The following is a 26,529-nucleotide window of genomic DNA, read 5'->3' on the forward strand; positions in this document are numbered from 1 at the left end:
CAGATTATTTAAATCTTTATACACCATTGGTCACATTTTAAAGTCAGTTCTAAAAGACACTGGTAACCAGTGTAATGACCCTACGACTGGTGAGATGTGCTCAGATTTTCTTTTTCTCATTAAGATATTTGCTGCTTCATTCTGCACTAATTGTAACTGATTGTCCTTCTTAGGTAGTCCTGTTAGAAGTGTATTATAGTAATCTAGCTGACTCAAAACAAAAGCGTAAATTAAGTTCAGCATCTTGCAATGTTAAAGAGGTCTAATGTTTTTCAAAGTTAAGGAAAAATGTAGCCCTACTAATCTGAACAATATGTGCTTTAAAGTGTAGGACAGAGTTCATGATTACAACTAAATTCTTTACCTCTGCCTTGACTTTTAATTCTAAGGGATCAAGATTATTTCCAAGACCTTCAGTATTTTAATTTTTGCAAACAACCAAGATTTCTGTTTTTCCTTATTTAGCTTGAGAAAGTTACTACTCATCCATTCAGAAATACAACACAGTCATCCGGTCAGAGAGCTAAGAGCGTCGCGGTCATCAGGCGCCATAGAGAAGTGAGCCTTTGTTTGTGTGTACTTGAGGTCTGTGGTGTCACCCTAAAACAGGCGTGTGACCTTTAATGTGAGATTTCATTTCATCCAACCAATTAGTATAAAAATAGGTCCACTCTGTGCACAATTTTATCTTTGAAGAGCGCTCTGTATGATCTGAGTGGGGTTGAAAAAGCTTTGGGACTCTGAGAGGTCTACTTGGCTTCCTGAGGTTTTTGTTTTCTTGTCATTTGTTGTCATCTGGTCATAACTCAAAAAAAGCAAACCAACTGATGACTATCACCGCATTACTTTTCAGCTACTCAGTATACTTCATATACATCTTATTTTTTTACTATAATAGTACCCTATTAGTGTCTTTTAATTAATATATACAGTAGAGTGTTAGGTAATTGGTATTGTAATTGCTTATACACTCAATGTATAAAACAGGCTCACTACATAATAACAAATCTTTCTGTAGAGCTTGTTGCTGTGGGTTTGCACCAGTGTCAGTTATCCCTGGAGCCATGCCGTCCATGTTTGTACTATTAGCTGTGCTGATATACTCACTCCATTTCAGTTTTACAGTGAGGTTCATGTTGCATTTGACGGAGATGCCCAACAGCCCACCATCACAGATGGCATCACTTTGCATGCATGATTCTGTGTGTGTGTTTATGCATGAGTTTAAAACCAAATTTTAAACTTGGTTCTCTTCATGTATGTGGACATACTATAGCTTCTTAGAGGCTAAGATTTGACCAGTATATCACCAATTAGTCTGTTTGTTAACATACTTTCCCATTCAGTGGCCATGTCTTCTGTTTCAGACTTATAGGCTTGCCATTACCACCCATCCTAAAGGTGAAAGTAAACAACAGCAGGAGTCCTACAATGGCAGAGTGCCCACCACTGCATACAATCAGCTCACCTCCAAGTGGGTGACCTCATTGTTGGACTTTTACATGTGACTGAAAGGTCAAATGAAGATAACAACCAGGGAGTTTTAGTCTTACTTCAAACCAGATGGAGATGATGATGGAATTAAACTAAACACACATCAAGCCCAAGCTACCAATCTGAGTCAGGGTCACACAACTGCCTGGCTCAGGTTCTGATTAGTAAAGACAGCTCCATCGCAGGACTGACTCTGGACACTGTAGAAGCCGTTGTGGAAATGAGAATGGTGGCAAAATTGGATGCCATAGCGGGTGCTGTGTTGGAGTTCCTTCAGCCACAGGCTTATTCTGCCATGGTGCAATAAGAAGCTTCTCTCGTTTATTTTTCTGCCTGCTACCATTAGGCTCTTGAACACTTAAATACCGATGTCCCTTCCTTTACACCACCCAAAAGTCACAGGAAGAGAATACAGACTTCAAAGCACTATATAAATGTAATGAATTATTATTATTATTATTATTCAATACACTTGTTATTTTTACCATAAAATTTATTATTGTATATTTTTTAACCTAGTGTCTTATATTGCATCATTTGTGCTACCCGTCTAAAACAAATTGAAATCTAAGTAATTAATGAAGACCTCACTGTTAATGTTTAGATAGACCTAATCTAGTTCACGTCACCTGAGACACTTTTCAGTCGTCCTCAGACGGTGCTTTGACTTTATTTTTAACACATAAAACATGACATTCTCCAGTAGGCTCACTCTATTTTATTGTTGTGCGGAGCCAAATCTTATCTCTGCAGCATCAAGCACAAGGACATCACCGGGCCCATTCATGCACACACTCACCTATATGGATTTAGATCATGTTACAAAAAAACATTTGATGTGAAAGTTTAATATAAAGTCTAAAAATAAAATGTTAAAATAAAATAAATAGTCTTAAAATACTGATTATGTGGAACATTAAAGATTTTTTTCTCAGTTCACTTACAGAACAACAGCATGCCAGATTCAAACATGACAATAGCTGAACTGCAGGAAAACATTTGCATTGTTGTCAGTTCCTTGAAGAAACACAGCCATCTCCCTAATGTCACTGCCGTTACCTAACCAGTATTATCTACTAACCTATGACACCAGAAAGTGAAAGACATAAACAATGTTAATAAACAATAACTGTAGAATAATGGTACATTGTGAACTAAAACAAACACTGGAACCAGAATGCATATGATGACTCCCATACAATCACCAACTCTCACCACCTGAGGCCTATTTGTGAGGAAAGAGAAAACCCATCTGCAGATGGTCGTCCCCAACCCAAGGTCGTCAAGCTGCAAGATGATGGTGTTGAATGCCGAGCCGTAATCTATGAACTGCATTCTTACATATGTATTTCCTCTTTCCAGGTGGGTGAGGGCAGTGTTTATTGTTAGCGCAATGGCATCCTCTGTAGATCTGTTTGCTCTGTAAGCAAATTGGAGAGGATCCAGCGTGTCGGGGAGGGAGGAGCAGATGTAACCTTTGACCAGTTGCTCGAAGCACTTCATAATGACCGATGTCAGTACAACCGGGCGATAGTCATTCAGACAGGAGACCACCGGTTTCTTTGGAACAGGAATGATGGTGGATGCCTTGAAGGAAGTGGGGACCACTGACTGCCTCAGGGAGAGATTGAAGATGTTGGTGAACACACCTGCTAGCTGGTCAGCACACGCCCTGGGGGCACGACCTGGGATGCCATCTGGTCCCGGAGCTTTGCGAGGATTGACCTTTTTGAAGGACCTTCTCACGTCAGATGTTTCAAGGATCAGAGTGACAGACTCACTGCCCCCTTGAGGATATAGCACCTGTTCTTTATTGGTTGCATCAAAACGAGCATAGAAAGTGTTGAGCTCGTCTGCAAGACATGCAGTGGGCTGAACACTGACTGTGTTTTTCTTTTTATAGTCAGTGATGCAGCACAGTCCATTCCACAGGCACTTGGTGTCACAGCTGTGGTAGCTTGACTCCACTTTGTCCCTGTAGTCCTGTTTGGCCTTCTTGATGGACCTCCAGAGGTCATATCTGGCTGCTCTGTATGCACCAGAGGCCCCTGAGCCAAAGGCAGAGGTCCGCGCCTTGAGCTTAGCCCGAATCTCCCTATTTACCCAAGGTTTCTGGTTAGGATATATGCAAATGGAGGTTTTAGTGACAACATCGTCAATGCACTTGCTGATATAACCTGTGACAGAGTCTGTGAATTCATTGATGTTGCCATCAGCTGCATCCTCAAACATCTGCCAATCAGTTGATTCAAAGCAGTCCTGTAAGACCCCCTCAGCTTCACTGTCCCATTTGTAGATGTCCCTGTAAACCAGTTTTTCCTGTTTAAGTCTTTGTTTATATGCAGGCAGCAGCAATATAGAGCAATGGTCTGCTTTTCCAAAAGCTGGTCGAGGGAGGGATTTGTAGGAATCCTTGAATAAGGTGTAACAATGATCCAGTGTTTGATCATCTCTTGTGGGGGGGAGATATGTGCTGATAGTATTTAGGGAGAACTTTCTTCCTGTTTGCTCTGTTAAAGTCTCCCAGCACAATAAATGCTGCTTCTGAGATAGCGTTCTCTAGTCCACTGATAACATCATACAGTTCATCCATAGCTGAAGCTTTATCAGCTTGTGGGGGGATGTAAACAACTGAAAGGAGAACTGAACTGAACTCCCTCGGGAGGTAAAAGGGTCTAACTTTAATGGTCAGCAGCTCGACAACCGGTGAGCAGTGCGTTTTTAAGACACACACATCCGTAGCCCACGAAGAGTTAACCATAAAGCACACACCCCCTCCCCTTGACTTGCCTGAGTCCTTCGTTCTGTCTCCCCGATAAACTGTGAACCCGTCTGGTGTGACTGCGCAGTCAGGTACGCTGGGCTCCAACCACGTCTCTGTGAACGCCAAAATGCAGCAGTTCATGATGTCTTTTTGGTGCTTTATCCATGCGCGCAGCTCACCTAATTTGTTGTCCAGAGACTGAACGTTAGCGAGTAGGATGCTAGGCAGAGGAGGCTTGTTGTTTCTCTGTCAGGTTCGGCACAGAACTCCGGCACGTTTCCCCCTCTTTGTTTTCCATCGGCATCCCGCGAGTAAGCAAAAGACTCCATGCAGTACAGTGTCCGCAATATCAAAAACTGTTGTAAAATCCGAACTGGCTGATGAACGTAATTCCAATAGTGTTTGCTGGTCATACTGAAAGTGTGATAAAGTAGTACGCACAAAGAGAGTGAGTAGTAAGAAAATAAATAACTTTTTGCTGAGATGACTCGGAGCTCTCGTCGGTGCAGCCATCTTGGCAAACACACGTCCTCATCACTCATTTTAAACACAGGAGCGCCGCAGGGCTGTGTGCTTAGCCCCCTCTTGTATTCCTTGTTCACCCATGACTGTGTTGCAAAACACGGCACAAACACCATCATCAAGTTTGCAGACGACACAACCATCATAGGCCTTATCACTGACAACGATGAGACAGCCTACAGAGAGGAGGTGCTGGCATTGAGTAATTGGTGCCTGGATAACAACTTGTCTCTTAACGTCAGCAAAACCAAGGAGATGATCGTGGACTATCAGAAACAGCAATGCAGAGAACACCAGGCCATCTACATCAGCGGCGTAGAAGTTGAAAGGGTTAACAGCTTCAAGTTCCTTGGAGTAAACATCACCGAGGATCTCTTGTGGACCCTTCACATTGACACTGTGGTCAAGAAAGCTCGCCAGCGGCTCTACTTCCTGAGGAGGCTGAGGAAGCTTGGCATGAATGCCAACATCACCTCAAACTTTTACAGGACTGTGGTCGAGAGTCTGCTGACGGGCTGCATTACCATCTGGTATGGGAGCTGCTCTGCCAGCAGCCGGAAATCACTACAGAGAGTGGTGAAGGCAGCAGAGCACATCACGGGCAAGAGCCTCCCTGCCATTGAAGACATTTACCTCCATCGGTGCTTGCGTAAGACAAGCAGCATCATAAAGGACCACAGCCATCCAGCACGCCAGCTGTTCTCCTTGTTACCGTCTGGCAGACGATACAAGAGTCTGGCTGCTCGGACTACAAGACTTAAGAACAGTTTTTACCACCAGGCCATTCGACTCCTCAACAGCAACACCTGAACACTTACATAAACTTACATTACATCTACATTGCACTACATCTACATTGCAATACTCACACATAAACTGTACCTGCACACACTCTGAATACTGACTGGAACATGCATCTGCACTTTATGGAATATGCACCTGTACTCATAAAACATTATCTGTGCAATAACTGTCATTTGTACTTGCTGCTCATTCAACTCATATTGCTCTATAACTTCTTTTAAAACATACATATTTTATTTTATATGGCTTGTCTATTTTTAACTTGTAATTTTTTAAAATTATTTTTTTTTTAGCTTTATTAGATCTAGGCTGAGTGACTTGTTTTTCTCGTCATACACATTTCATTTTATGTTGACCCTGTGTTAACCTATATATGACAAATAAACCTAAACCTAACCTAACCTAAACCAATCAAAACAACGTCTAAAGACCGCCGTGCTGCTACATAAAGGCCATTGTTCAAGGCTAATGGTCTTGTCTGCCTACCTCACCTGAAGGCAGGTGACAGCTGACATGATGTGGCTACTCCTACAAAATGGTAAACAAGGCGTTATGGTGATGTGCAGGTAAGCATTGCGATGCTAAGCCAAACAACTTTATTTGTAATTGTACATCCAAAAACATAGCACACCATTGTTATCAATGTTTTCTTTTTAAAGCTAGAAAGACAGGTTGTAGCTCCGCCTAAAGTTGAAGAATGTAGCTGGGAAGACAAACAAGAACTGATTTAATTTTCATTTATTTTCTGAAACCGCATTTCCATTACAGACTTGTGAGGGCTGCACTGAGCACAAAGTGGACACCAACTCTCTCCCCCAGCATACTGGGAGGCAAACACGCGCACACCCACTTAAACCACTGGGAACTGGGAAAAGGAAGAAAACCAGTGTGCTCATGGAGTGTCCATGTAAATGTCATTACGGCAATGACCTGAACTCAGATCCCTGTTTTTGGATACTGTTCACAGGGTAAATGAAAGCCAGCATTTTTTTCATTTTAATTCTGGATGCAGTAATACAGATATTCTTCTGATCTTCTCCCTGCATAATTGTGGGTACTGACCACACCAGTCACCCAACTACTAACAATTAAAAATGGTTTAAGAAATACAGACTTAAAAAGAGAGTAACAACTCTTAAAAACATTGAAAACGTGTAACAGAGAAAGGGCATCTGGGTTGGTTCTAATGAACAACTGGCCTCCAAGGATGTGCTCAGTCCTGTCATCAGCACCACACCCTAATCCCGTCAGATTATTTGAACACTATGTCTATGAGTTCACGCCCTCTTTGGCACCTAATCTTCTGTCAGACTATTTGTTCCCTTTTTCTGAAGACATTTAATCTCCTGTCACGACACTGTTGCCCTTATGATGACGTTACTTGTTTATCTGTAGACACATTATTGTTACTACTGTGAAATAAAAGACACATTGTGGCTAGCACTTTGCTGCACATATTCTTTGGTATGTGTATTTTTTTAATTTCTCCTACAGAATGTTTCATGAAAATGCCTTCTTACTGGGTCATTTTCATAGGCAGATCTAATGTCATACTACTATTTGACGAGAGATGTTGAATTTTTCTTACACCAAATTTAATAAAAATGTGCCAAAACTCTGACAGAACACAAATAAAAAGATACAGTACAGTTGCAGCAAACAGCTACAAAGAATATAGAAAAAGTTGACTTTTAGTGCATTTTGTCTTTTTCCCCACATTAGACTCCTGCATGGGATGGCACAGGGGAAGACAATATATTTAACTGACTCTTCATTGGCAAAGTGCTCCTGAAAGTAGACACTTAGCTATCAAACAGAGAAACCTTGAAGGTTTCTCTAAAAATATAAAATGCTTGTCCTTTAACTCTTATGGATGCAAGGTGCAGATGGAACAAGCTGTATTTGTTTGGCATAAATGATTATGATTAAGATGATACATGAGATAAAGTAACAAAAGCACTGTCTTCTGCACCCTTGGACCTTTTTTGCTGTTGTAGGATATTCACTTATTCTGTTTCACCTTCTCTTGTGTGCCCCTGCATACTGGTATGGACATGTCCCAGTAACTTCTCTTTAGACTTCTGTGGATAAACCAGACTGCACCATGCAGAGAAAGCCTGAAAAAAGGAAAACCATGAGAATGTATGAAAAATGATTTACTTTAGATTTCTATCTAAAATCATGGCGAATTACAGCATACAACTGATGCAATGCTCAATTTCTCCAACAACTCCAACTCACAAGCTTTTGTTGAAGAATTCAGATTCATTCACTGAATCCTTTGAAACAAAATAATACTTGAAAAGGGTTCACATGTCTTTGTATCATGACAACTAATGCAAAGCTCTTCAGTCTCCATAAAAGTGGTTAGCATGTAACTTGGGGGCACCAGCCATTATAAAGCTGCTGCTAGAGCTTGCCAGAAAGGGTCCTCTTTGACTTGCAAATAGCCTTTGACCAAAAAGACCTGTTTAGGGATATGTCAATATTTATCATTTCCACGTTTTCCTCATAACCATACAAATTTTCTCTGGATGATTTGGTTTTCTTTCATATTTTAAATATGTGAATGTTACATAAATTGACATTTCTAAATGAGCTGTTTATTATTATGGGTGTGTGGGAGAATGTCCTGATAATGTTTGACATTCCACCAAGGGTTGGTTCCACCAGGACAGGCTTTGGTCTCCCACAAAAAAGTTGATACAGAAAACAAACTAATATTGTCCACCCACCAATGGTGGAAAATAAATTACATTTACTTTCTTTACTGTCTTTGAGTAGATTTTTTTTAGAACTTTAGTTTGTCCACCTCCTCTCATTTTCAAACCTGCTTAATCCATTTCGGGATGGTGAGGTGCTGTTGCTCATCCTAGAATTATCAATTGTAAGGCAGAAATCCAGTCCTGAGTAGACTACCAGCCCAAGGCAGGACACACTCACTCACACACACACACACACACCCACAGTCTCTCATATCTGACCAATTTTGGGCTGCTAATTGACCTATCAGGAACAATGTTGATATACAGGAGGAAAACCCATTTAGATGTGGTGAGATTGTGCAGATAGTCACTTAACTAGGATTCAAAACCAGTCTTAAACTCCTGAACTGAAAACATAAGTAGTAATAATAATAATCACAGATAAGAACTAGTGCTAGAGGACCAGAAACACAAGTGAAGAAGCAGAGGAATGGATACAGGAGGCCAGATGGGGTGCAGAGCACAGGGCTTGGTATTTTCTAAACCTTTAGCGTTAACAGGAACAGAGCTACTTACTTCAAACAGCAGTGCTTTCTGTTGCTTAGCCATGAAATTCTGAGCGACTTGAATCTGAATGAACCTCTTCCGCCATTCCATCCAGGCTTTGTCTAACTTTTGTCGTTCATTCTTTACAATATAAACAGAAAGAAATAAACCGGAGACTTTTTTATTTGTATGTAGTTTTCCATGTGGAAAGTATTAGTAATATGACTACAAATAAGCCAGAGAATGCCTCAAAACTCTAATATACATATTATTGTTGTTAGTCTTAATGCAACTCAGAAAACGTATAGCACTTACAATGTTTTTAATGAAAAGCTCTGCTTCAGCAAATTCCTTCCACTGGTTCCAAGCAATTATTTTTATCTGCACCACCTTTCTCTTTTGATACTGCTGCAGCAGAGATTCATGCCTCCACCTCATAAAGTACTTTTTGCTGAGGAAACATGAAGAGTAAAACTATAATAAATCGGCCAAGATATCAAAAGAACTAGAGATAAGCAACAACCATTGCAAAAAAAAGACAAGAGAGAAAGGAAACAGCATTCTCTCAGCAATATGATACCATCAGAATACAATTAATTGTGACTTTCTCAAAAGTGAGCATCATTAGTAATAAGTGAAAGTGAAAGTTCACAAAGAAGTTAAGCACAGTGAGAGCAGACCATTCATAAAGTTCAAGACAGGTCTGAGACAACAGAAAAAAACTCTATACTGCCCAACATCCTGTTTCATGCGGAAATAAATATATTCCAAAAGAATAAAATAAGATAAAATATTTAAAAACATCAAAGATACAAGCCAAGAGTCATAAAGTAATGAAAATACTGTATAAGTGAAAAACACATTGAAAACGTTAGGAGAGGAACTGACAAAAATACAATACAGTGATCCCTCGCTATATCGCGCTTCGCCTTCACTCTATCGCGGATTTTATATGTAAGCATATTTAAATATATATCGCGGATTTTTTGCTGGTTCGCAGATTTCTGAGGACAATGGGTCTTTTAATTTCTGGTACATGCTTCCTCAGTTGGTTTGCCCAGTTGATTTCATACAAGGGACGCTATTGGCAGATGGCTGAGAAGCTACCCAACTTACTTTTCTCTCTCTCTCTCTTGCGCTGACTTTCTCTGATCCTGACGTAGGGGGTGTGAGCAGGGGGGCTGTTCGCACACCTAGACGATACGGACGCTCGTCTAAAAATGCTGAAAAGATTATCTTCACGTTGCTACCTTCTGTGCAGCTGCTTCCTGAAGCGACATGCTGCACGTTGCTTCGCATACTTAAAAGCTCGAAGGGCACGTATTGATTTTTGACTGTTTGTTTTTCTCTGTCTCTCTCTTTCTCTCTCTCCCTGCTCCTGACGGAGGGGGTGTGAGCTGCCGCCTTCAACAGCTTTGTACCGGCGGTGCTTCGCATACTTAAAAGCCAAACAGCCCTATTGATTTGTTTGCTTTCCGCTGTCTTTCTGACAGTCTGTGCTCCTGATGCGCACTCCTTTGAAGAGGAAGATATGTTTGCATTCTTTTAATTGTGAGACAGAACTGTCATCTCTGTCTTGTCATGGAGCACAGTTTAAACTTTTGAAAAAGAGACAAATGTTTGTTTGCAGTGTTTGAATAACGTTCCTGTCTCTCTACAACCTCCTGTGTTTCTGCGTAAATCTGTGACCCAAGCATGACAATATAAAAATAACCATATAAACATATGGTTTCTACTTCGCGGATTTTCTTATTTCGCGGGTGGCTCTGGAACTCAACCCCCGCGATGGAGGAGGGATTACTGTAGACTCTGTGACAAGCAGCACATCACTCCTTCAATACTGAATTAACTACTAGATTTTATATCCCAGTGCTATTTAAAACTTACTTTCCCAGTGTAGAGACTATGCAAAATGATGTTCTTTAATATAGAGGATGTATAAATGCCAGCTCATTTTAGGAAATCAAATTGACTAATGTATTCCTTTACTAGCAGGCCAGTAAAAGCATTCAGTTGTTACAAGTTACAATCCAGTTTCTATCCCAGCAGCATTGCCACAATCCAGAAACTCTCCAATGTATTCAAAACACAGCAGCAAGGATTATAAAAAGAACTACAAAGAGCACCCTTATATCTGTCTACACTAACTTGTAGATAAGCTCAGAGCCAATTTTAAAATTCTCCTTTCTATTTATACTGTACAGCTGAAAAGTGCTGACCTCTTCGCCCTGCCCTTAACACCTTATTGATTATACTCTGTATACTGTGATCACAGATACAGATGGCGAAAGACCATTTAGGTATAGGGCCAGAAACAGTCATCCAGTATTAGGTAGACCCCATTGAGGTCTTAGCAGTTCATTCTGCTAAATATTCAGTAGATTTCGGTATATATAAAGCCAAGAGTTTGACAATGGGACTGGTAAACCAGTGGTTAAAAAATGCAAATAAACTACTTGGCACACGTCACTGCATACAGAATGCACTTGCAGGGTTGCAGAAAAATCCCATCAGCATGTAGACAGGTATATGAGTGTTCCTTGTAGTTCACTTTATTATCCTTGATGCTCTGTTCTGAATCTCATCAGTCTTCTTATCAGAGTGAATCAGAGACACTTCTGTTCCATTCCTTCAGTTTTCAGAGTTTGTTTTCCTTGGGTCATTGTACATGTTTTACAGTATATCTCAATGGCCAGGTTGCATAAACATTAAGATTCTGGGCAATATATTTGTAGTACTTAACACAAAAGATCAACAGTTATAGTCCACAAAATTCTCCACAGGTTGTTCTCTCTCAGAGGTAATGAGGTCTGCACTGTCAAAAGATGCAATGAATCTTTTCTACACGGCTCTCCCTGAAACCTTTTTGACCTTCTCCATACCATTTTAGTATGATAACATTTTTGAAAATGGAATCAATGGGTACCACCTTCCCACTCTTAGTTCACTCTGTTTGGCAGACTAAAGGCAAAGCCATTTAGATCATTTGTGACACACCGTATTCTGCCCACCCTCTAATCACTAGTCCATCTTGTAAAACACATATAATGTTAATCAAGTTAACTGTATTTCATAAAAGTACTTGCTTGTCAACAAGTTGGTAGATTAACTTATTATCTTGACCTTAAGAATCTTGTTAAATAATTGGATAAATATGTCTAATTGTGTTTTTGTTGATGTGGTTGTTTGTCAGCTGTTCTGGATTAATTGCTGTTGACCTTATACTGTATGCTTACATTGAAGCTTTATGTCTCTTAGCTTTACCAAATAAAATTCCATGCAACTGACATCATTATTTTAACATTTAATTTACTAACAGTAATATAAATTTTGTGCAAATAAAAATCAAAGCTAAACAATTTAAAGCTATGAATCTATTTGAGTTAAGGGTATTGTGTTCTTTCTATCTAATTATACGGTTGCAGATTTACCTTATTAGCATCAGGTTAACCCTGGACTGGTTGTGTTCCTCACAGCGCAAATTCATAATCACAGCTAATCTTACTTATTAACAACAGACTTTGGAGACACTATTTATCTTAAGCAGCAGGTATGTAGTACAAGGGAGAGAAAGCCACACAGACAGTGACTAATAAAATCCAGTTTGCATAATTAAATATTTCCTGTTATACAACAACTTGACTAACCTTGTAGATACTATAGATTTCCAAATGTGGACTACCCACCTACCTAAGGTAAGTTCTAAATTTTCTCTGGCTCCGATTTTGGAGGTTTTCTGTCATATCCTCCTGCTGTGGTCCCAAGGCTACTAGAGCCCATCGAGTAAAATATTTTCTGCTGAGGTATTGAACACGATGTCTTCTAGACAATGCCTAGAGAAGCAAGCAGAGTAATATTCAATATAGGAACAATGACAGAGCTGTTTAGTGAAAGAAGAAGAGATTGTCTGTAGTGCATTCCTAGTTGGTTGACAATGAGCAGAATTCTCTTCAATTTAATTCAGTTTACATACTGAGAAATTAAATAGTTAAATTTAAAAAGTGGGATATTGTTTTTGCAGATTTTAGCTTTCAAAAAACACAAGGGCAACTTGATCACATATACTTCTGCTTTTGGATGGCAGATTCCAGGAAGACAGTAAGCTGGCCTTGGTAATTTTAGACCAGTTAGCCTATTAAGCTTTTGGAGGTAATATCACCTTTCAAAAATGTTTGATGGACTGAAAGGAATCCTCTCAATTGTGAAATATGTGATGTATTTATCAGTCAGTCAGTCATTGTCCAACCCGCTATATCCTAACACAGTGTCACGGGGGTCTGCTGGAGCCAATCCCAGCCAACACAGGGTGCAAGGCAGGAACAAATCTCAGGCAGGGCGCCAGCCCACCGCAGTGATATATTTATGTTCAGTAATAATAAAAAGGCATAGCAACAGGTATATACTATAGAGTTAGAAAGGGGTGATTCTGTTTTGCAATTAGGATGGAATTTTACGAGGATGCAACAAAAACATCTAATAGCAATGGAGTGCATTATATTATCATGTCTGCCTTGTCTCTCAAAAAGCATTTGGTGCAGTAGGTTTATGAGACAATTCACTGATGGCTACTGAACTAGCTTAAAACAGAACAATGGGGTATGATGCAAGAATTTCTCTCAGAATTAAGTGATGTCACAAGTTAGGTGAATGACTTAAAAAAGAACGTAAATTTTCAGGTGCAACTACTGTGCTCTATTCAACAGTGACTCTTTTGAGAATAAAGGCACTAGAGAACAATGTATCTACAAATATAACAGAAACATTTAATTGGGGGTTCTCAGTTTCCATAAAAATGGAAAAGATATGAAGAATCTAAAATGAAATAATGAACCAAAACCTATTGCTCTGTACTGTACATCCACAAAAATTAGACTTTCATCAGTTGTTTTGAGGTAAATAGCTTTAAAAAGTGGCAGAGTACACTAACCAGCTGACTCCATGATATCAGAATTAACCTCAAAAGGTTGACCTGTTGAGTCTGAGTGATCTTGAGAGTTAAAAGTCTTCTCTTAGGAAGAATGTCTGCTTGTTTTCTCCACATATTAAAGATTGTCCTTATTCGTAGGGCAGTTATGATTTTGTTGCTATATGCTAAGCGCTGTTTCAAGTTGCAAACAAAGTTCTGCCACTGCAAAAATACTCTGAAAAGAGAAACACATATAAGTAAAGAAGGATTGCTCATTTCATCCCACATAAGGTTTAAATTGTTTAGCTTTGATTTTTATTTGCACAAAATTTATATTACTGTTAGTAAAGTAAATGTTAAAATAATGATGTCAGTTGCATGGAATTTTATCCCAACACTGTTTATTTTAATGCTGCAGTTCATTTGAGAAATTTTATTGTGTTTGAAAAAAAGTCCATTCATTGTCCAGTGAGCAACGCTGTCTTTCTGCATCTTTGTTCTTACCTTTGTAATAAATGTCTCTGGTAGAGTTCATCTGCATTACACTGACTCAGATAGCAAGTTACCCACATTGAAAAAGCTTGAGACACTCTGTGTTTATTTCTGCTAATACAAAACACTTTGGTCTTCATCTGTAGGTCTTTGCTTTCTTTAAAAAGAAAAAAAATGACAGTCACAAAATTAGCATATACATTTCCTAAACCTTTTCTAAACCATTTTTCAATTGAGTGCAGTGAGAAGTACCTTTAAATTTAATGTGCCAAGAAATAAAGTATAGCCTCAAACTTGCCATTCTCCTCTGCTGTACAATGTGCCGAACTTTCTTGCTGCTGATTGCTACTTTTTTCCACCAGCAAAATGCCTATTATAAAAAAACAAGGAATTGGAAATTAAAGTCTGCTGATGAAATGTACAGTAAGGAATGCTGTCACAAATTTAGCATTTTTGAAAGTGTTACGTGGAAAAAGTAGAAAATCGTTCCAGGAAAGGAGAATTACACTCTTTTAATGCTAGGATTCCATTTAATGCAGTTAAAATCCCCAGTAAGCAGTACAGAATAGACAAGACTTCTTTTTTGTCCATGCATCCATCCATCCTCTACCGCTTATCCGAGGTCGGGTCGCGGGGGCAGCAGCTTGAGCAGAGATGCCCAGACTTCCCTCTCCCCAGCCACTTCTTCTAGCTCTTCCGGGAGAATCCCAAGGCATTCCCAGGCCAGCTGAGAGACATAGTCCCTCCAGCGTGTCCTGGGTCTTTCCCGGGGCCTCTTCCTGGTTAGATGTGCCCGGAACACCTCACCAGGTAGGCGTTCATGAGGCATCCTGATCAGATGCCCGAGCCACCTCATCTGACTCCTCTCGATGCGGAGGAGCAGCGGCTCTACTCTGAGCCCCTCCCGGATGACTGAGCTTCTCACCCTATCTTTAAGGGAGAGCCCAGACACCCTGCGGAGGAAACTCATTTCAGCCGCTTGTATTCGCGATCTCGTTCTTTCGGTCAATACCCATTGCTCATGACCATAGGTGAGGGTAGGAACATAGATTGACTGGTAAATTGAGAGCTTTGACTTACGGCTCAGCTCCTTTTTCACCACGACAGACCAATGCAGAGCCCGCATCACTGTGGATGCCGCACCGATCCGCCTGTCGATCTCACGCTCCATTCTTCCCTCACTCGTGAACAAGACCCCGAGATACTTGAACTCCTCCACTTGGGGCAGGACCTCGCTCCCAACCCTGAGTGGGCACTCCACCCTTTTCCGGCTGAGGACCATGGTCTCGGATTTGGAGGTGCTGATTCCCATCCCAGCCACTTCACACTCAGCTGCAAACTGATCCAAAGAGAGCTGAAGATCACGGCCTGATGAAGCAAACAGGACAACATCATCTGCAAAAAGCAGTGACCCAATCCTGAGTCCACTAAACTGGACCCCTCAACACCCTGGCTGCGCCTAGAAATTCTGTCCATAAAAGTTATGAACAGAATCGGTGACAAAGGGCAGCCCTGGCGGAGTCCAACTCTCACTGGAAACGGGTTCGACTTACTGCCGGCAATGCGGACCAAGCTCGGACACCAGTTGTACAGGGACCGAACAGCCCTTATCAGGGTGTCCGGTACCCAATACTCCCGGAGCACCTCCCACAGGATTCTCTGAGGGACACGGTCGAACACCTTTTCCAAGTCCACAAAACACATGTACACTGGTTGGGCGAACTCCCATGCACCCTCCAGGACTCTGCTAAGGGTGTAGAGCTGGTCCACTGTTCCGCGACCAGGACGAAAACCACACTGTTCCTCCTGAATCCGAGGTTCGACTATCCGATGGACCCTCCTCTCCAGAACTCCCGAATAGACTTTTACAGGGAGGCTGAGGAGTGTGATCCCTCTGTAGTTGGAACACACCCTCTGGTCCCCCTTCCTAAAGAGGGGGACCACCACCCCGGTCTGCCAATCCAGAGGCACTGTTCCTGATGTCCATGCGACGTTGCAGACACGTGTCAACCAAGACAGCCCTACAACATCCAGAGCCTTGAGGAACTCTAGGAGTATCTCATCCACCCCCGGGGCCCTGCCACCAAGGAGTTTTTTGACCACCTCGGTGACCTCAGTCCCAGAGATGGGGGAGCCCACCTCCGAGTCCTCAGGCTCTGCTTCCTCATTGGAAGGCATGTTAGTGGGATTGAGGAGGTCTTCGAAGTACTCCCCCCACCGACCCATAACGTCCTGAGTCGAGGTCAGCAGCGCACCATCCCCACCATACAGTGTTGACACTGCACTGCATCCCCCTCCTGAGATGCCGGACGGTGGACCAGAATCTCCTCGAAGCCATCCGAAAGTCATTCTCCATGGCCTCCCCAAACTCCTCCCACGCCCGAGTTTTTCCTCAGCAACCACCGAAGCCGCATTCCGCTTGGCCTGCCTGTACCTATTAGCTGCCTCCAGAGTCCCACAGGACAAAAAGGACCGATAGGACTCCTTCTTCAGCTTGACAGCATTCCTCACCACTGGTGTCCACCAACAGGTTCGGGGATTGCCGCCACGACAGGCACCGACCACCTTATGGCCACAGCTCCGGTCAGCTGCCTCAACAATAGAGGCACGGAACATGGCCCATTCGGACTCAATGTTCCCCACCTCCCTCGGGACGTGGTCGAAGTTCTGCCGGAGGTGGGAGTTGAAGCTACTTCTGACAGGGGGCTCTGCCAGACGTTCCCAGCAGACCCTCACAACACGTTTGGGCCTACCAGGCCTGACCGGCATCCTCCCCCACCATCGAAGCCAACTCACCACCAGGTGGTGATCAGTCGACAGCTCCGCCCCTCTCTTCACCCGAGTGTCCAAGACATGTGGCCGCAAGTCCGACGACATGACCACAAAGTCGATCATCGAACTGAGGCCTAGGGTGTGCTGGTGCCAAGTGCACATATGAACACCCCTATGCTTGAACATGGTGTTTGTTATGGACAATCCGTGACGAGCACATAAGTCCAATAACAAAACACCACTCGGGTTCAGATTGGGGGGGCCATTCCTCCCAATCACGCCCTTCCAGGTCTCACTGTCATTGCCCACGTGAGCATTGAAGTCTCCCAGCAGTACGAGGGAGTCCCCAGAAGGTATGTCCTCTAGCACCCCCTCCAGGGACTCCAAAAAGGGTGGGTACTCCACACTGCTGTTCGGTGCATATGCATAAACAACAGTTAGGACCCGAAGGTGGAGGGAGGCTACCCTCTCTTCCACTGGGGTAAACCCCAATGTACAGGCTCCAAGTCAGGGGGCAATAAGTGTGCCCACACCCGCTCGGAGCCTCTCATCGGGGGCAACTCCAGAGTGGTAGAGAGTCTAGCCCCTCTCACGGAGATTGGTTCCAGAGTCCAAGCTGTGCGTCGAGGTGAGCCGGACTATATCTAGCCGAAATCTCTCAACCTCGCGCACTAGCTCAGGCTTCTTCCCCTTCAGAGAGGTGACATTCCACGTCCCAAGAGCCAGCTTCTGTAGCCGAGGATCGGACCACCAACGTCCCCGCCTTCGGCCACCATCCAACTCACACTGCACCCGACCTCCTTGGCCCTTCCCATAGGTGGTGAGCCCATGGGAAGGGGGACCCACGTTGCCTCTTCGGGCTGTGCCCAGCTGAGCCCCATGGGTGCAAGCCCGGCCACCAGGCGCTCGCCATCGAGCCCCACCTCCAGAGCGGGGCCCCGGTGACCCGCGTCCGGGCGAGGGAAAACGCCGTCCAAATTTTTTATTCATCATAGAAGGTCTGTTGAACCGCACTTTGTCTCATCCCTCACCTAGTACCAGTTTGCCTTGGGTGGCCCTACCAGGGGCATAAAGCCCCGGACAACAGAGCTCCTAGGATCATTGGGACACACAAACCCCTTCACCACGATAAGGTGGTGGTTCGAGGAGGGGTGTTTTTTTGTTAGATATTACATTTGAAACACTTTATAGTTTATGCACTGCAAAAATGCATCTATTACTCTTTTACTGTTATGTAACAAGACCTTAACAAAGCTTCTTTTGGTCTTCATAACACTTACAAAGCAGAAGTGAAGTGTTTATTCATTGATATTACATATTTAGTAGAAGACCTGTGAATCCTTCATTTTAACAAGTAATTTTCCAATCATGTCAATATTCCACACAGTGATGAAAAACCGATCTACTGATGTTTAATAAGTGTTATGATGACTAAAACATTTGAAATTATTACATTTAAAGCATCCAAAGACCTTTCAGTGACTAAATGTAACAGTGTACTCCTATACTGTGTTTGCAAAAAAGCCCACCATATAAATGATTTTTTTCACTTATACATACACACACAAAATATTGCATTCATTCCTGTGTTTAAATTTTTCAAAGTTTATTGCTATTTTAAGAGCAGCTTAGACACCTGTTTCTCTCTCATAAAGTATTCCCTGGTAGCAGGTCTGCCAGAATAGTTCTTGGTCATGCTTCAGCATTTCCATCCAGGATTATTATATCACTACATCTGAGAATCTTGTTTGACTTTGCAGTTCAGTACAATGTAATTCTTGCTAGTAAATTCATAAAAGACTAAACATTATCAGTTATTTTGTCCCCCTTCTCAGTAGCATGAATGATTTCCAAGGTCTTTGCTTTCAAATTATTCTTGCTGATTTGGCCACATGTTCAAAGTCTTCTTCATCTGGTTTCATGTTTTAGCTGAATACTCTGTATCACTTTATGATTTCTACAAATGCTCTTAATTAATGTATCGAGTTATTGCTTTATTTGCTCAATTATTAATTAAGTTTACAAATGCATTTGTCTAGCCATCTTTTTCTAAACCTACTGTTCAATTTTGTAGGAGGATCCTGGAGTACTTGGGCAAACCCCACACAAATACAGACATCAAACACATTTTCCATATAGACAGTGACCAGACCAGGATTTGAACCTAGATAACTGCACCATTGTACCACCCTCACTTTGAATTGCTTAGTTACATGACACTGAGAAAATTCAGTGTATTTCATAACAAATCACTGAAAATGGTATTTTCATATCATTCTGTATTTATCCAAACTCTTCTCTCCATCCATCCATTTTCTATACCTGCTTTGCATAAGCCAGAGTCTTGAGGAATGTGTGAAGTACCGGTTGCAAAGCTGGAACCACAGTCCTTTGCAAGGCATGGTCACAGATATACCCACGTGCTTTTAAATAAGGGCTACCTTAGAGTACATAATCAGTCCAACCTGCATATCTTTGGGGTGTGGGAGAGGATTGGGGTACTTGGAGAAACTCCACATGAGCCCGGGCACTAATCATATAAATTTCACACAGATAGTAACAAGGTCAGGAATTTAATCAATCAATGACAACTGTGCCATTGTGTGACACTCTTCTGGAACTGTTTAATTACCTTACTAGAATCTAGGCACATTTAAAAATAAGTACACAGAAAAAGCTAAAATGTCCCTTTCTGATTTGAATTTATCATGCTTACTTTAAAACAAAATCACTGCTTAGCTCAGCTTTCTGCAACTATGAAAGAAAAGATCATTTGAGCTAAACAGAAGAATGGTACAATCAATTCACTGTATCTGCTTTGTTTTTTAATAATTGTAATCCTTTGAGGACCTTTAAATATTTGCAACAAATAACATATTTAATACTTACAAGTGTTAAATAGACTCTGTATGACTAAGTATGGTTGAATACTTGAATTTTTCCTTTAAACGAACTGAAAAACCCCATTCTTGGTTGATTTCTATTAGACCCTACATTGAACAAGGCATACATGAAAACAGATAGATGGATAATTAAGTAATCATTTGACATTTTCTGAAAGTCCTGATTTAATGTGAGGACAGCTCTCTTAGGTTTCCCATGAATCCATGGCTACTCATATCCCTCACATCAGGTATCAAGACTGGTTACTGCAAACATTGAGAAGAAGAGACAAATTATATATTTTCAGTGTGAAGGAACACAAAAATACTGAGAACTTTATGGACTTAATCAGTTTTTGAAAAATTATACTTTTTTACTTCTGTTCTCTGCAGCATAATGCCTCCCTGACTGATGCACATAATTATTGACAGACAGGCCGGCATTTTGGATGGAGTATGCATTAAATCAAAAGAGAAACGGTATGCAAAGATCTGTGAACACAAGGAGATCGGTGACAATCACACCTTAGTGTGCTGTGCCAAATGAGAAGGGACAACTGAATTCCACAGGGCACAGATATATATTCATAACAGGGGACCTATATGATGAGCAGATGAATTTCAAATGCATCATATCGAACCCCTTGTTTATTATTCTGGCACATGCATAACCAGCCTCTCACTGAAAATCACCATTTGAAATACACAGTCGTCTTATCAGCAGCACCATGTACTTAGAAATATTTTCCCGTGCACGTCTCCAAGTCTGACGTCATTTTCACCCTGAGTCCCTCACACCCAGCATGGGATATAAACTAGCCTTTATGCAGCTCAGGGATATGCAAGGAGGACCCTGTAATGACACATACTGTATGTTAACACCACATCCACTTAACAATAAACAACATGGCCTTTTGCATCTGTTACAATATAATTTGTTTAAAGTTTCATTGACTTCATTCGCAATTGGCAAAGTAAGTAGAAATGATAATAGCCAAAGCCTATTTTTGGTTGCATTTGTGACCATTTTAGTTGCAGTCTGGAGCCCAAGTGGAACCATGGGCTGGGATACCTGGAGGTTGCTTCTGGACTGCATATGGCCCCCAGGTCACCATTTGAATAGGCCTAGCCTACACCTTCTGGCCACATGAGGCTGGGCATTGTCCTGCACCAGGAGGAACCCGGGGTCCACTGCACCAACGTAAGATCTGACAATGGCTCTGAAGATTTGCTCCCAGTACCTAACAGCTGTAAGTTTACCGTTGGCTAGCATGTGGAGGTCTGTATGACCCTTCAAAGAAATGCCTCCCCAGACCATCACTGATCCACAGCTAAACTGGTCCTGCCTGATGTGGTTGCAGGCTGCATAACATTCACCATGGTGTCTCCAGATTCTTTCACAACTGTCACATGTGCTCAGTGTGAACCTACTGTCATCTGTGAAGAGAATGGAGTTCCAACAGAGCTGCCAATTGTGGTATTCTCTGGCAATTGCCAATTGAGTTTCATGGTGATGGGCTGTGAGCACAAGGCCCACTAGAGGGGGTAGGGCCCTCATGCCACCCTCATGGAGTCTGTTTCTGACCAAATCAGTAGTTAGCTGGAGGTCATTTTGTAGGGCTCTGGCAGTGCTCCTCCTCTCATAAAGGACCAGATACCAGTCCTGCTGCTGTGCTGATGTCCTTCTATGGCTCTGTCCAGCTCTCCTCATTTAACGGCACATCTCTTGGTATCTCCTCCATGCTCTTGAGACCTTCTTGCGGAGGTATATATACGGTAGATCTGCCATCCAGGAGCTAAACTACCCGTGCAACCTGAATCAGCTACAGGTACTGTTTCATGCTACCAGTACAGACAAGGACACTAGCAACATGCAAAGCTAGAAAAGAAGGACAAGGAGAGAGCAATTTTCTGTGGCCACCAGCTGCAATAACATTCACTTTCTTTGGAAGTTGTCTTGTTGTTGCCAGTGTACCTGTTGACAACTTTCATTTGCACCAAAGCAGGTGAAGTTGATTCACAGTCATGTATGCCTCCTAACTGTACAGATTGATATATCTGAAGCTTAATTGACTTGGTGTTAGACTGTGATGATTAAACTTCTTTTAAATCTCATATGGCATTTATGCTGAAATAGGAAAAAATACAAAGCCAACTCAAAGTGATATTCCTAACCTGTGTGATGATTAGCTGACAGTGCTTCTTGTGAGTTTGCCTCCCTCTGGTGGCCATTCTCCATCGGTGGAAAAAGGTTGCTTGCTGAAAGTGATGAAGCTTGAAAATGGAAAGCTGAAGGGTGCATTTTCTTCTTTGACTTCCCATTAGTTTTGTACACCACTCTTTGAAATACGATGTCAAGAGTTTCATCTGCGATTGGCGCTGAAATAAACCCAGGAGTTTTCTTCTTGTTATCCTCATCTTTGTCTGAGTCCGCCAGTTTGCAAGCATTCTGAGTCATAAAAAAGATTAATGTAAGTTTATTGCTGTCTTAAACTACTATGCTAAAATATTAAAAAGGAGAAAATGCAGATCTGCAAGTAGAAAAGAATAAATATCATACAACTCATCAAATGGTACACACGTAGGAGAACGTTCATCAGTTTGCTGAACTTTCTCTGCCCATTTCAATGTTGTGAAGGTTGAAAAATATCCTGGAAGGTTCAGACGCAAGATAGAAACCACAACTATGCAGGGCATTAGTCCATTATATGGCACAGTGAGCCACACACCTAACCAGAGTAAATTTAGTGTTGTTAATCAAGCCAGCATACTTATCTGTGGAATGTGGGAAGAAAACACATAAACACACAAATAGAACAGGAAAGCTTAACAGAGAAAATGACTGGGATTTGAAATTGGTCTCCTGCAGCTACATGGCAGTACTGCTAACCACTGTACTACCCTATAAACTAAAATATAGAACAGTATTTACATAAAAATGCATCTAATTAATGTATTTTTTCATGCCATCTCTCCTTAAGCATACTAAGCATATAGTACATAAAAACATATATATTTACTATGTGATTTAACATTTTTGTGATGGCTGGTAAACTTAACTTTGACATTTTATGTAACCACCTCAGTTGCTTTTTATACTGCTTTTTTATACTTTTTGTACTGTACATATATTAAACATTCCCATGACTAAAACAACTCCCTCATAATTCATGATACTCTTATATCATCTAAGGCTGTTTCTTGTCTTGTATAGGGATAGGTTTAGTTTTTCCACAATGATAAAATTGAATTAAGAGTGTTCAGCAAAAGAATATAAACCTTTTCACATCCTGTGCAAATACCGATTTTTAGATTAATCTACAAGGCTGATCGCTATGAATATTTTGTGTATACTGGTACGTGAAAAACAACTCACATAACTTCTATGGATTACATATTGAAAACATTGATAAAAAGGTTATAGTTTGCATATCCAATAAGATGGGACTGCTCAGAAACCTTCAGAAATAAATCATTAGTTACATTATATAAGTTACATTTGTAGAACTGACTAGCAGTTACAGTGACAAAACCAATGACCAACCAGAAAAACAAAATCTGATAAATACAGATGGATTCTGCAAAGAATAATTAATGGCCCAAATTGAATACAAGCAATAATGTTAAAAGATGCTACTAAGTAGACTTCAGCTTGTACAACTCAATACGTAATCCAACTATATTTTGCAAAGTCCATTCAATGGAATATTACCTATGAGATCATTACGCAGAAGTCCAAAAACCTCATTAAGCATCGCCCAGGGATCATTTAGTAGGTTACAAGAATCCTTTACAGTACATCATACAGACTTCATCATCACACTACCGTCTGCATAGGTCACTAGGTGTAGAATTCATTAAGTACATTATACTTTTAAGAAATTATTTTATAAAAATACAAAATTCAGATTCCATTAAGTAAATTACAGTCTGCACAGCACACTAAGCAGATTCAACAGTGTGCAGATTATTAACTGAACTGGAGCCTGGTGGAGTTTATTAATTCTTTTACATTATGACAATACCCATCTAAGACAAGCTGAAATCTAAGTAATCAATATAGACCTCAGGTTATTCAGTGTTCATGTTTGCAGTGTACCATCTATTAGAATGTATTTTGTAATGCATGAAGTAAAAAAAAAGCCTTGTGTTTTGCACGTCATTGCATGTGCATCACAAACATTAGTGCTACTTTTATTAATCCCATACCATGGCATATAAAAAAGACATAGCAACCGGATGGACACATAGATAGACACTTGTCCTTTTATTAAAGTGGATGTTTTCATTGGTGGATGTATTTATTAAATAGAGTACAACCTGCATAGTTTATAAACTGAACCACAATCTGCAGACTTTCTCAAGTGAACTAAGTGTGCTGTCATGCATATATACAGTATGCATCAGAGAATCACTTTCAGTGCACATCTGAGGTATGTACGATTTTTTAGGAAATTTAACATTTGTTTTCACTGCTATGCTGATGATACTCAGGTTTATATTCCTGTCTGCAACTCTACAACAAATCAACTCCACAACTGTCTGTCTGAATTAAGATCCTGGATGGCTAATAATTTTCTTGATCTAAATCAAAATAAAACGGAGGTGCTTATAGTGGGTCCATCAGCTATAGCCCAAATTGGTCTTGGATTTCTCGGCTCTTTCTCTGTCTTTTCCAAACCTCAAGTCTGCAATCTTGGTGTTACCTTTGATAATAAACTCTCTTTTGAGAAACAAGTAAATTCTTTAGTCAAGAGTTGCTTTTTCCAACTTCATCTATTAGATAAGATAAAGCCTTTTTTATCTTCTAGGGATCTTGAGATAGCTACTCATGCGTTTATTTTTTCTCGCCTCGATTACTGCAACTCCCTGTATTCTGGGATTAACAAATCCCTGATACACAGGTCACAGTTGGTCCAGAATGCTGCCGCTCGCTTTCTGGTTGGGGCAAGAAAGTATGACTCTGTCTCTCCTATTTTAGCGTCTTTACACTGGCTGCCTGTCAGTTTTCGAATTGATTTTAAAATCTTGCTGCTAGTTTTTAAATCTTTACATGGGCTTGCTCCTGCCTATTTATCCGAATTGTGTGTTTTACACCAACCATCCAGATTTCTTAGATCTTCTGGTCAGCTGTCTCTGGTTGTCCCTCGTAACAAGTGTAAAATGAAGGGGGACAGGGCTTTTGCAGCTGCTGCTCCTCGCCTGTGGAACTCTTTACCTCATCATATAAAGGAGTCGTCTACAATTGAACTGTTTAAAACAAGATTAAAGACTCATTTCTATTCACTTGCATTCTGTGACCTTCAGTAATACTGATGGTTTCCTCTTTGTGATTGTATTACATTACTTCTATTTTTTATGTATATAACATTACTTCTATTTATTATGTATTTTATTTTATGTTCATATATTTTATTTCTATTTATGTTTTATGTTAATATGTTCTATTTTTGTAAAGCACTTTGGCCACAGCATTACTATGTTTGTTTTAAATGTACTATATAAATAAATTGACATTGACATTATGTAATACCCTTCCAGGACACGAGGGGGAACTGGAGCTAATTATGTCCTCTCCCTTTCCTTCCACTGTGCCGAGAAACACCCAGTGAGAACAACTGACTACAGCACACAAATTTTCAAATGACTAGAAAAAGGTGTCTTTTGCTCACCAAGCAGCCTGCGAGACAGAACTCCTTAGCCATACCAACAGCTAAGAGAGAAAAGCAAATTTAAGAAAGGCTACCTTTGTTTATTGGTTGCACCATGAGTGTTCTTTCTGTTTGTGTGCATTTTAAAGAGATGGAAGTAAACCAGGATGACCAGGTTGCCTCCCCTTTATGTGGATTAACACTCAAAGGCACCATTAACTGGGTTATATTCTGCAGAGTTCATTATGCAGAGCAGATTAATGAGTGCAGAGCTTTGTAAATGGATTAAAGCCTGCAGAACAGTTTTTTATTTACATTTAGTAAACAGTGGGTATTCTTAACTTGTCACAGCAATAGCTGTCATGCCTACAGGAATAAAAACACAACCATTTTGGTCTATTCTCCAAAACTTGTTAAAACATTCCAATGTTGTTTAGCAGTCTGGAATGCTCTGTGCAGAAGGCATGTGTCATGAAAACTATTGCACAAAAATTTAATATTAAACAAGAGGCATGTAGGGTGGCACGGTGGCGCAGTGGTTAATGCTGCTGCCTCTCAGTTAGGAGACCTGGGTTCGCTTCCCGGGTCCTCCCTGCGTGGAGTTTGCATGTTCTCCCCTTGTCTGTGTGGCTTTCCTCAGGGTGCTCTGGTTTCCTCCCACAGTCCAAAGACATGCAGATTAGGTGCATTGGCGATCCTAAATTGTCCCTAGTGTGTGCTTGGTGTGTGTGTGTGTGTGTGTGTGTGTGTGCGCACCCTGCGGTGGGCTGGCCCCCTGTTCGGGGTTTGTTTCATGTCTTGCGCCCTGTGTTGGCTGGGATTGCTCCAGCAGACCCCCGTGACCCTGTAGTTAGGATATAGAAGGGTTGGATAATGGATGGATGGAAGAGGCATGTATATATGATAATATGGCATCCTTTTCCATTTTACCAAAAACTGGACAAGTGTTTTAAAATAACTGATTCAATTAGTCAGAAGCTGAGATTCAGAT

The 26,529-nt window shown here is 41.2% G+C and overlaps 1 protein-coding gene across 3 annotated transcripts in view; it reads right to left on the reverse strand.

Moving 5' to 3' along the window:
- Positions 1–2,369: 2,369 nt before the first annotated feature.
- The window catches only part of LOC114656744 (uncharacterized), a 76,398-nt gene continuing 52,238 nt past the window's right edge, over positions 2,370–26,529 (reverse strand). For all 3 annotated transcript variants that reach the window (XM_051931359.1, XM_051931360.1, XM_028808358.2), the window contains exons 14-22: positions 22,063–22,336; positions 14,486–14,603; positions 14,246–14,390; positions 13,763–13,976; positions 12,526–12,668; positions 9,151–9,286; positions 8,866–8,976; positions 6,003–7,701; positions 2,370–2,702 (exon numbers count right to left, since the gene is read on the reverse strand). In XM_051931359.1, the coding sequence (XP_051787319.1) occupies positions 7,591–7,701; positions 8,866–8,976; positions 9,151–9,286; positions 12,526–12,668; positions 13,763–13,976; positions 14,246–14,390; positions 14,486–14,603; positions 22,063–22,336 (1,252 nt within the window). In that variant the 3' untranslated portion in view covers positions 2,370–2,702; positions 6,003–7,590. The remainder of the gene's footprint in view (positions 2,703–6,002; positions 7,702–8,865; positions 8,977–9,150; positions 9,287–12,525; positions 12,669–13,762; positions 13,977–14,245; positions 14,391–14,485; positions 14,604–22,062; positions 22,337–26,529) is intronic.

The sequence above is a fragment of the Erpetoichthys calabaricus genome, chromosome 8, assembly GCF_900747795.2.
Source record: "Erpetoichthys calabaricus chromosome 8, fErpCal1.3, whole genome shotgun sequence".
Lineage (NCBI taxonomy): Eukaryota > Metazoa > Chordata > Cladistia > Polypteriformes > Polypteridae > Erpetoichthys > Erpetoichthys calabaricus.